At 41.8% G+C, this 11,511-nt stretch overlaps 2 protein-coding genes across 3 annotated transcripts in view; one reads left to right on the top strand and one right to left on the bottom strand.

Annotated features, from left to right (window-relative positions):
* Window positions 1-3,594: 3,594 nt before the first annotated feature.
* Window positions 3,595-7,091, top strand: ppil3 (peptidylprolyl isomerase (cyclophilin)-like 3). 2 transcript variants are annotated; one of them, XM_029678961.2, is made up of 6 exons: window positions 3,595-3,933; window positions 5,155-5,229; window positions 5,812-5,905; window positions 6,131-6,198; window positions 6,276-6,394; window positions 6,672-7,091. In XM_029678961.2, exons 1-6 carry the CDS (start codon window positions 3,931-3,933, stop codon window positions 6,799-6,801), a joined length of 489 nt encoding a protein of 162 aa, XP_029534821.1. In that variant the 5' UTR covers window positions 3,595-3,930; the 3' UTR covers window positions 6,802-7,091. The 2 variants fall into 2 exon arrangements, with proteins under 2 accessions (XP_029534821.1, XP_029534822.1); XM_029678962.2 differs by having other exon boundaries at window positions 3,603-3,933; window positions 6,675-7,091.
* A 2,285-nt stretch (window positions 7,092-9,376) lies between these two features.
* The window catches only part of LOC115140708 (collagen alpha-1(XXVII) chain B-like), a 122,958-nt gene continuing 120,823 nt past the window's right edge, over window positions 9,377-11,511 (bottom strand). Inside the window, exon 60 of the mRNA XM_065026809.1 lies at window positions 9,377-11,306. Coding sequence (XP_064882881.1) covers window positions 11,160-11,306 — 147 coding nt within the window. The 3' untranslated portion in view covers window positions 9,377-11,159. The remainder of the gene's footprint in view (window positions 11,307-11,511) is intronic.

Raw genomic sequence — 11,511 nt, 5'->3', positions numbered from 1 at the left:
TTTTCGACTTGGAGTTGTTTGTTCTGAATTCCTAGTTGTCTTGAACGCCCTGAAGTTGGAAGTCTGTGATTTCCCAGTTCCCAGTTGTTTTGAACAGGGCATGGGGGGGGTTAACATAGAGATAGATAGAGGACTCATCTTTGTATCTGTGCCATTATAGCATCTGTGAGAGCATGGGCTGCGCCACTGAGGCAATCTCCATTTTGAAGTGGTCAATTTTCTACTTTGCAATTGGCTGATCCCTCCTGATAACATGGTTGGACATGACTCCAAACGGGTGACTAGGATAGTATCATGGCGCCGGAGAAGATGGCTGACGTTTTACTTGCTCCTAACCGAATGTGTTTTTTCCCTTGTTATTTTCTGTTGTTTGTAACTTGTTTTTTTACTTATTCTGTACGTAATGTTGCTGCTACCATCTCTTATGACAGAAAATAACTTCTGGACATTGAATACTCACAATGAACTGGCAGAAGCTTTTTTTCTTCTTTAACGAGTCCGACGAGCCCGACGTGAAGGACATACTGATTTCCCGGGAACAGATGCAAATCCCCATAATTTGCTTAAAGAGAAGATGGAGAAAAAGAGGACGGAAGTCGGGCTGCATTCTGAGAGTTCGTAGGCGATCGAATAAACCCCCACTGCCTTCCGTTCTACTAGATAGCATGCAATTTTGGGAAATAAAATCGACGACCTACGAGGAAGATTAAATTACCAACAGGACATTAAGAACTGTAATATCTTATGCTTCACAGAGTTGTGGCTGAAGGACGACATTATCAACATACAGCTGGCTGGTTATACACTGTATCAGCAGGATAGAACAGAGGCGTCTGGTAAGACAAGGGGGACGGACAATCTATATTTGTAAACAACAGCTGGTGCACAACATCTAAGGACGTCTCGAGGTTTTGCTCGCCTGAGTACCTCATGATAAGCTGTAGACCACACTATCTACCTAGAGAGTTTTCACCTGTTTTTTTTGTAGCTGTCTACATACCACCACAGACCGATACTGGCACTAAGACCGCACTCAATGAGTTGTATTCCCCCATAAGCAAACAGGGAAACACTCATCCAGAGGCGGCGCTCCTAGTGGCCGGTGACTAATGCAGGGAAACTTAAATCCGTTTTACCAAATTTCTATCAGCATGTTAAATGTGCAACCAGAGGGGAAAAAAAACTCTAGACCCCCTTTACTTCACACAGAGAGACACGTACAAAGCTCTCCCTCGCCCTCTATTTGGCAAATCTGACCATAATTCTATCCTCCTGATTCCTGCTTCCAAGCAAAAATGAAAGCAGGAAGCACCAGTGACTCGGTCAATAAAAAAGTGGTCAGATGAAGCAGATGCTAAGCTTACAGATCTGTTTTGCTATATGTTCCGGGATTCTTCCAATGGCATTGAGGAGAACACCACATCAATCACTGGCGTCATCAGTAAGTGCATTGATGAGTTGGACGCTTGTCCGATGTGGCAGGGCTTGCAAACCATAACAGACTACAAAGGGAAGCACAGCCGAGAGCTGCCCAGTGACACGAGCCTACCAGAGGAGCTAAACTAATTCTATGCTCGCTTCGAGGCAAATAACACTGAAACATGCATGAGAGCAACAGCTTTTCTGGACGACTGTGTGACTACGCTCTCCGCAGCCGATGTGAGTAAAGCCTTTTAACAAGCCAGCATTAACAAGGCCGCACGTCGCAGGACGTGTACTGCGAGCATGCGCTGACCAACTGGCAAGTGTCTTCACTGACATTTTCAACCTCTCCATGTCCGAGTCTGTAATACCAACATGTTTTAAGCAGACCACCATAGTCTCTGTGCCCAAGGACACTAAGGTAACCTGCCTAAATGACTACCGACCTGTAGCACTCACATCTGTTCACATGAAGTGCTTTGAAAGGCTGGTCATGGCTCACATCAACATCGTTATCCCAGAAACCCTAGACCCAATCCAATTTGCATACCGCCCTAACAGATCGAAAGATGATGCAATTTCTATTGCACTCCACACTGCCCTGTCCCACCTGGACAAAAGGAACACCTATGTGAGAATGTTATGCATTGACTACAGCTCAGCGTTCAACACCATACTGCCCTCAAAGCTCATCAATAAGCTAAGGACCCTGGGACTAAACACCTCCCGCTGCAACTGGATCCTGGACCTTCTGACGGGTCGCCCACAGGTGATAAGAGTAGTTAACAACACATCTGCCATGCTGATCCTCAAGACAGGGACCCCTCAGGGGTGCGTGCTCAGTCCCCTCCTGTACTACCTGTTCACCCATGACTGCACGGACAGGCATGACTCCAACACCAGCATTAAGTTTGCCGATGACACAACAGTGGTAGGCCTGATCACCGACAATGATGAGACAGTCCTGACGTACATACACTACCATTCAAAAGTTTGGGGTCAGTTAGAAATGTCCTTGTTTTTGAAACAAACACACATTTTATGTCTTAAAATAACATAAAATTGATCTGAAATACAGTGTAGACATTGTTAATGTTGTAAATGACTATTGTAGCTGGAAGCGGCTGATTAAAAAAAAAAAAAAAGATATATCTACATAGGCGTATAGAGGTTCATTATCAACAACCATCACTCCTGTGATCCAATGGCACGTTGTGTTAACTAATCCGAGTTTATCATTCTAAAAGGCTAATTGATCATTAGAAAACCATTTTGCAATTATGTTAGCACAGCTGAAAACTGTGGTTCTGATTAAAGAAGCAATGAAACTGGCCTTTAGACTAGTTGAGTATCTGGAGCGTCAGCAGTTGTGGGTTCAATTACAGGCTCAAAATGGCCAGAAACAAATAACTTTCTTCTGAAACCCGGCAGTCTATTCTTGTTCTGACAAATGAAGGCTATTCCATGCGAGAAATTGCCAAGAAACTGAAGATCTTGTACAACGCTGTGTACTACTCCTTTCACAGAAAACCGCAAACGGCCTCTAACCAGAATAGAAAGAGGAGTGGGAGGCCCCAGTGCACAACTGAGCAAGAGGACAAGTACATTAGAGTGTCTAATTTGAGAAATAGACACCTCACAAGTCCTCAACTGGCAGTTTCATTAAATAGTACGCACAAAACACCAGTCACAACATCAACAGTGAAGAGGCAACGCCAGGATGCTGACCTTGCACTCAGTCCTTGGGCCCCCGGTTGCACGTTTTGTTTTTTGCCCTTGCACTACACAGCTGATTCCAATAACCAACTCATCATCAAGCCTTGACTCTTTGAATCAGCTGTGTAGTGCTAGGTGCAAAAAAACTAAACGTGGGCAGGACCAAGTTTGGGAAACACTGGTCCAAAAAAGTCACTGTCCCAGAGCTACTGGTCGTGGTTCTCGTGGTTTCGTCTTCAACCGAAAATGTGTTTCCCAAAAAATGTATTCCCTTTCAATATTCCCGCTGTAATGATGTTTTCCATTTTAACCAAATTAACCAATCCAATCTATCTGTTTCAACATTGATCTCGTGTACGTAATTGGTATCAGCTGATCGAGGCCGGTGGCAACCATAGAGATAATTAGAGGACACAACATCGTATCAGTTCGATTATGGAATCTATGAGATCATGGGCAGCGTCATTGACAGTAAAATATACTTTGGGGCACTAGAGTCCTTTATCTATTTTTATGGCGGCAACAACAAATATGTGATTTAATTTCTTGCCACTGTGGGTATTACATATATTTTCGTGGGTTATTCAGATTCTCCGGTAATCAAGCACGGGCGATTGAAATTCATGGTCTTGTATTTTTCGGCTAATACAAAACACTACGGTAATTCGTAATTTTAACATCCGATAAGTAGGCTAATCGAACTATAGACGCAGCGGAACCATTGTGCGTTCAGTGTATGACGCTAGTCGAATCTATTTGTCTGATGCACCATCTCATCTTCCGGCGTTAAGAATGGTGAGAATATTCAATTTTACGACGCATGTTTCATGTATAATCTTTGACGAAATGCACAAAACATGTAATAAATACAACGCCTGTTATCACTGAACACAGTCCTCTTTGTTTGAAGTAAATATTTTGCAGCTGTAAACTTCGGGAGCAACACATAAGCTTACGCGTCTGCTTCAATGCCAATTTCCACTCCCTAACAATACAATCTACCTAGCTATTTAGTCAACTTCGTGTGAACAAATAATTGCAGGCAATTCTTAATACGTAGATATTAAGGATTAATTAAACATACATTTTTCAATACTGGTAAGTTACAGTTCATATAAGGAAATCAGTCAATTGAAATACATTCATTAGGCCCTGATCTATGGATATCACATGACATCAGAAAACCAGTCAGTATCTGGTGTGACCACCATTTGTTGCATGCAGCGCAACACATCTCCATCACAGAGTGGACCAGGCTGTTGATTATGGAATGTTATCCCTCTCCTCTGCAATGGCTGCATGAAGTTGCTGGATATTGGCGGGAACTGGAACATGCTGTCTATCCAGAGCATCCCAAACATACTCAATGGTATGCAGGCCATGGAAGAACGGACCATTTCAACTTCCAGGAATTATATGCAGATACTTGTGACATGGGGCCGTGCATTATGCTGAAAGATGAGGTAGTGGCGACATAAATGGCATGACATTGGGCCTCAGGATCTTGTCACGGTGTCTCTGCATTCAAATTGCCATCGACAAATTGCAATTGTGTTTGTTGCCCGTAGCTTATGCTTTCCCTTACCATAACCCCACCTCCACCATGGGTCACTGTTCACAACGTTGACATCCGCAAACCGCTCGCCCACACGTCGCCATACAAGCTAAGCTGTCTGGGAGGCTGGTCTCAGATGATCCCACAGGTGAAGAAGCCAGATGTGAAGGTTGTGGGTTGGCGTGGTTACACGTGGTCTGTGGTTGAGGCCGGTTGGATGTACTGCCAAATTCTCTAAAACAACATTGAATTATCTGGCAATGGTTATGGTGGACATTCCTGTAGTCAGCATACCAATTGCACACTCCCTCAACTTCAGACACCTTTGGCATTGTGTTGTGATAACTTCACTTGTTGCATTCTTATTTTGCTTTTATTTTAGTTCAGTATAGATAAAGGAAACAATTCACAACTTTGTGCCTTTTGGACAATATTTAATTATTTTCAAATCCCTTTTACAGGCAGTGACGCTGCACACAGACCTTGGGGATTTAAAAATCGAGCTGTTCTGTGAACGTGCCCCGAAATCATGCGAGGTGAGTCATACACTGTGTGCTTATTTGCTCTGATCACGGGTGTCTCGCCGGTCTTTGTTCTACCTCAATACTATACTTGGATTAGTCATCTCCATCGATAGAGGACTTAACATTCTACAAACGCATGCCATACAGCAATTGGCTGCTACGCACTAGCTCAGCACCGGGATTAAACACTCTTGTCAAGTCAAACAGTAGTTACCTAGCCATAGCCATCTTCCACCTCTGCACTGTTTTGAGTGGAAATGTCATGCTATTCACTGCAGTTGATGTGCTTGTCCTAAAGCCAGCTGGGCAAGTAGCCTTCCCGCCCGCTTTGAGCCACTGGCATGGTCCTTAAGCCAACCCCTTTATACTGCCAACCCCTTTATACTGCACTTGCCTTTTAATCAGGATTGGAATGATTTTAGGTGCCTATTTTAAATTTGATGTTGCACTAGCATACCCAATCACCATCCCTGCTTTACATCCTTTTGGTCTCTAGAACCAGGATTGAAGAACACTGCTCTACACTAGCAAGTCATTACAGTTGGCTGTAGCCAATAGATTGCTCTAATCAGACCATTCTGTTTGTGTTGACAGAATTTCTTAGCCCTGTGTGCAGGTGGGTTCTACAATGGCTGCATATTCCACAGGAACATCAAAGGGTTCATGGTTCAGACCGGCGACCCCACAGGTAGCTTCATCAGAACTGAATTATCGTGTTGGAAGGCTTATTGTCTTTCATTTGGCACTATTTCTTTTTTAAAGGACCAATAGCCCAATGTACAAGTCAATTACTTTATCAGATACCAATTGTCAGCATGTCACTCCAAACCCATGGAATAGTTTGTTTTCTGATCATGCAAAGAAAATGATCTGCCTCTCTTGACAACATGCATTACTTTTTTAATCTTGGAAGGCACTGGAAAAGGAGGGACGAGTATTTGGGGACGGAAATTTGAAGATGAGCTGAGTGAACACCTAAAAGTGAGTACCTCAATGGGACAGGTAGCAACAATTCTCTGTATATATTAACTGACATTTTTTCATTTATTTCCGTGCAGCATAATGTGCGTGGCGTGGTTTCTATGGCGAACAACGGCCCCAACACTAATGCCTCCCAGTTCTTCTTCACCTATGCCAAGCAGCCCCATCTGGACATGAAGTACACCGTGTTTGGAAAGTAGGTCTTTGTGGATGTCTGAAGTTAGCTAACTAAGAGGATTATCAAGAATGGTTTCAGCTACAATCTGCCGTTGTATGTCATTGGGGATCCAAATAAACACAGTGTCGGTATTTAATGTGGTTATAAGTGATGGCTAGCAGATCATGACTTCAGTCTGTTATTTTGATCTAAACATTCTCTTGACTGCATATTATGTGGTTTGTGTTATCTCCAACATTTTGTGAACTAATGCATTGCTAAAATACTTTTTTCCTCTGCTTATTCTTTCGATAAGCAGAATAATAGATGGCTTGGAAACACTGGATGAACTGGAGAAGCTCCCTGTCAATGAAAAGTCATTTCGGCCGCTGACTGAGACTCGTATAAAGGACGTGACTCTTCATGCCAACCCATTTGCAGGATAGACTGTCTTAAGCACACGAACACACATCCCTAGACCTGACATCTGCTAATTTAGGTGAAATCTTCATTTAAGCCTCTCAAATGTTTAGACCATTTATAAACCAGAGGCCTTTGAATTCAGTAAGGCAACTAAAGAGACTGTCACTGGAGTTTAAAACATATTTCCCTTCATTGAATTTGGCATGTAGTATGTCCTCAATGCTTGGCCCTTGCAGCTATGTGAGCTCAATATGTTGGTTTTATAAGTAAATTGTTTAGTATTTTGTACCAAATAAACTTTCTTTTTTTTATACATTGTGTGTTTTCTTTTTTACACCATGATAACTTGACATGCTCTGGGTTTGTGAAATCCTTAAAGAAAACTGCATTCGTGGAGTTGCTGAGCACAGCCAACGATGGTGGCTCAATTAAGATTCGTTCACTCAGGGCGTTTACCATTGGAAACAATAGTTGGTTCCGGTCTAATTAACTTGGTGTCTCCCATACACACACCAATCTAATAGCAGCTGGTTCTGGTCTACTTGGTAGTTTGTTGACTTTAATTTAACCGTCTCTGGCACAGCCACAAGTGAACTTGACCGACATAAAATGAAATTGTAATGGACGTTCTAAAAGCAGTTACGGCCTCGGAAGGATTTCGGGTGAGTCGGATTTCAGTGCATGTTACCCCTCAATCACACCGATCGTAAATGCACCAGAACTACATTAATTTCCTATGCAACTGGGTTTGCCTCGCAGTTGCAGTGCGTTCTGTGGTACATACGTTGGATTTATCAAACGTATGCCTCAAACTGACGGTTTGACAATAGCGGTATCTAATTTGTAACTACGAAAATAGTTTTTGTCAAACCGATTGTGAACCCAAAAGTGTACGTTTTATTCTAGAGGGGATAATAAACAATTTGGTTAGGGTGTAGGGGCAGATTTGTTGTCTTCGGGAGATTTTATTTACTTTATCTAGTCTGATCTGTGGAATAATTCTTATAACAATGGGATACAATAGAGGGTAATTACTGTGCTTGTCTGCAAGAACTCTACTGTTATTCCCCACTATTTTATTATTCTACTTCCCAATTTTGCCACTGTTATCACATATTTGAAATCTGATATGGCTACTGGTGTATTTGAAAATGAATTATGAGGCTGTTTTTGCAGCCATTTATCAACAGTTTTGAGCAAGTCATACAAATAAGCATTGGATATTATCTCCAGGAATCAAATATCATTTTGTACATTTTAGTATTATGCACATTCTAGGCAGAGATGTTGGGGGTACTCACAGCTCATAAACACATATTCTGTCCATGTAGAATAAGATAATGGCAAGGATCTTGCAAGTACAAAGAACATCTTGACTAACCCTACTTGTAGAGAAACGCCAATGCCATCCTGTCTTTCATGTTGCCTAAATGGTCTATGACTGTCCTAGGCTACCTGGCTAAAATGCTTTCTCACTAGCCTAACTTCCTTTCATGGGCAATAATGAGCCAGCTAGTTAACATTCACCTACTATATCTAGCTACATATTGAACTACTCCCTAACCCTGTTTATTATGTAGTTATTACTACAGTGTTGATCTCTCTCCGTCTTTCCTCCTCCAGTCCTACTGTGATCATAACATGTCCATGGGAGAGCTGGGCTGGATGAGGAGCAGCATGCTCAGGTAACTCTTATGTTATACAAAACGTCACATCATGGTTTACCAGGTCAGGTCCACTGGCTGGGCTTCCAAAGGTCGTGTAGAGGTCATTTGTTTGGAGAGAACACGGTTCACATCACAGACCCCTACTCTACTTAGTCTACCTTGCACAATGTACTTCATCAGTCTTTCCTATTACGCTCACTATCTCTCAATAGCTCGCACTCTCACACACACGCACACATTCACTCTCTCTCTCCTCCCAGTTCCCGGAGAAGTGTAAGCAGACCCATGGGTAGAACAGGTGAGGTGGCTCATGCTATAGCCTTCATGGTGTCGGGCTCTGTCACATTCATCACAGAAGTCAACCTACCCGTGGACAGGGGGCGCTATGCCATGTGTCCAATATAATATCCTGTGACTTCGTCATCAGTGGCCTGTCAATACGAAACCCTGAACTATGTGGTTTGTGTCATTTTTGTATCTCTGGACCCCAGACAGATAGATTAAGTGTAGAGTATGCTCTGTTCTAGTGTAGAGAAGGGAAAAAATAAGGATCATGAGACAAATAAGACCCTGAGCTAAATGTTCAACTAGACTTACATTTTGCTTAAAAATTAGATAAGAGTACCCTCATGTGGCGAAGAGGTGAAGTGTATAGAGTTGAGCCGCTCGCTATTCTTTCAAGATACATTTTTCAAAAGGGATAACTATTCATATTGCAGTATTTAAGTTGCAATAACACATGAGCTGTTTTACAATAAAAGCCTCGTAGTTCATGTACTATGATAACTATTAATACTGCATTAAGTATTTAACTTTAATTGAGAACTAAACTCTGCTCAGTGTCTTTGTAGCTGACAATGAAAGTTGTACTGGATAGATTATCAACTTTTTTTAAATAAGAGAATGAGAACCAATGGAAACACACATCTACTTGGGTTTCAAATATTTATTGAACACCTGAATGTTGAAGAAAATGAAAGTGTTGAAAACTACAAGCTGTATAATTATGATGCTGACAGACAGAGGACCTGCAGAGATGAATGGGTGAAGTACACGATGACCACGAATATCTGTTCCTGGCCCTTAACAAAGACGTCAGATGACTCTTTGGATGTGTTATGGCTATACTAATGTAAGAACATGATGGAGGGCTGTTTAAGATGTGTGATATGAGAGGTATTCTGAGTTTATAGGTTGGTTGTTTGAGCTGACCGCCTGTACAGAGATTTCACAAACATGGTCAACAAAGTAAAACAGTAAGGCATAAAAGCATTGAAAATGGTTCCAGTACAGTTATGATTATTAAAAAAACAAACCTATAAAACAAGATCAATGAAGCCCCAAATTTATAAAAAATAAAAAATGCTCTGCTAATGATGGGTGTCTGGCTTAAAGTTTACAGAAAGCTGCAAAACCCATGGACATTAAATAACATAAATTAGCATGTTGGGATCCACTGTATACAACAAAGCTTTGCATAATTATACACATTTATACATTTCAACAAGTCAAAAATAAGACCTAAATCTTTCAATAATAGGTTCAGACTCATACAAAGGGGAGTACAATAGCGATGCAGAGAAAGAAACGCTGTTTTCTAGCTTGTTTTGCTAGCTTGTTTTGCTAGCTTGTTTTGCTAGCTTGGAGTGAATTTGAAAATTTTTCCTTCTTTGCATTCATACTGTGTAAAAAAATATTCCCTTTGCTGTAGACAAGGTTTATATGTTCTGTCATGATTAAACAAGACCGCCTCATAATCCAGCACAGGAATTATTATAGCACCAGGTACCAGGTGTCATCATCTCTGGTTCAGCTCATTGAGAGATGGGAGGTAGACCGACTCTTCTGACACTCGCTGGATTCACTCTCTAACTGCAAGCTTCAATTCATTTGACTAGAGAAACACACATCAGGAATGCAATACTCATTCGTAGACCGGTGGGCTTTTCTTCAGCACCTAATCACTATTACAAGTAGATTCATACATCATCTGCAGACCAGGCAGGAGAAAAATAGCTGGACAGCACACACCTGTGGATGGATGTATGCTGGAAACTTAGCCTAAGCCTGAATGTTATGATAATATTATATCCAATTGTTGGGTCTCACTGTAAACCTTAATTGCTTTGAAAAACTGCAGAACGAGATATGTTTATTGCACTTTTATATTAAGATATACATATAACATGTATAAATAATACATGTGTATGTGTGACATTTAGAAGGATAAGTAATGCATTCATAATATGCAAATGCATTTATAATCGTTCCCTATTACTTTACACATTTCATAACATTTTGAGAGTTCATGACCATAGAAAGTAATAAGTTAAAAATGTTGTCCAAGAGTGATGTTAGAGACTCATTATGTTTTATCTCACTCGGGCATCCAGGGCTCGTGCCGTGCGACAGTAAAACAAGTCCCTGAAAAAAGCCAAAGCTTATCTTCTCTTCAGGCAGGCGGTAGGAACTAGTGTGAGACGTCTCAGTATCTCTGCAGTTTCTCCTGGTCCGTCCCTCAATGGTGCCCCCTGCCTGTTTCTGCAGTCCGAGCATATGCTGGAGGGTTAGGGGCCTGGCCTGGCCTGCCTCTCCTGAAGGGCCCCAGTATATGGGGACAGGAAGACCCACTAACCTTCCCCATCCCCCCGCAAGTCACTCCTATGAGGAGGCTTTGTATGTACTGTATCCTGGGCCTCTATAAGAACAGGCCTCTATAAGAAGCACACGGGGCCCACCTCTAGGTGGTAGTGCGAGCCAGGCTCTGTGGCCGGTAGGTTATACACGTCCAGGATGGGGAGTAAGTTGGGGTCCTGGGTCTGGAAGACAAAATGGGTCTGGTGCCAGCGGCCATCTTTGATCTGAAAGACAAGGGGATTTTACTTTTTAGAACCTACAGAGACTATTTTGGTCAGACTGTGCAATACATTATATTCAGTTGGTGTACAATTTACTATAATTAGAGCTTAAATACATGGTAGCCTTAAATACATGGTAGCCTTAAATACATGGTAGCCTTAAATACATGGTAGCCTTAAATACATGGTAGCCTATGTAACAACATGT

This window comes from Oncorhynchus nerka, linkage group LG13 (assembly GCF_034236695.1).
Source record: "Oncorhynchus nerka isolate Pitt River linkage group LG13, Oner_Uvic_2.0, whole genome shotgun sequence".
NCBI lineage: Eukaryota > Metazoa > Chordata > Actinopteri > Salmoniformes > Salmonidae > Oncorhynchus > Oncorhynchus nerka.
Note: the sequence above shows the minus strand (reverse complement) of the source record. Positions and strands in the feature narration are given on the sequence as shown.

What these genes read in the sequence shown, in the direction of transcription:
- ppil3 (XM_029678961.2), top strand. An exon ending in TCAGACCGGCGACCCCACAG is followed by an intron (nt 5,906 to 6,130) that starts GTAGCTTCATCA and finishes TAATCTTGGAAG; the next exon opens with GCACTGGAAAAGGAGGGACG. An exon ending in AGCTGAGTGAACACCTAAAA is followed by an intron (nt 6,199 to 6,275) that starts GTGAGTACCTCA and finishes ATTTCCGTGCAG; the next exon opens with CATAATGTGCGTGGCGTGGT.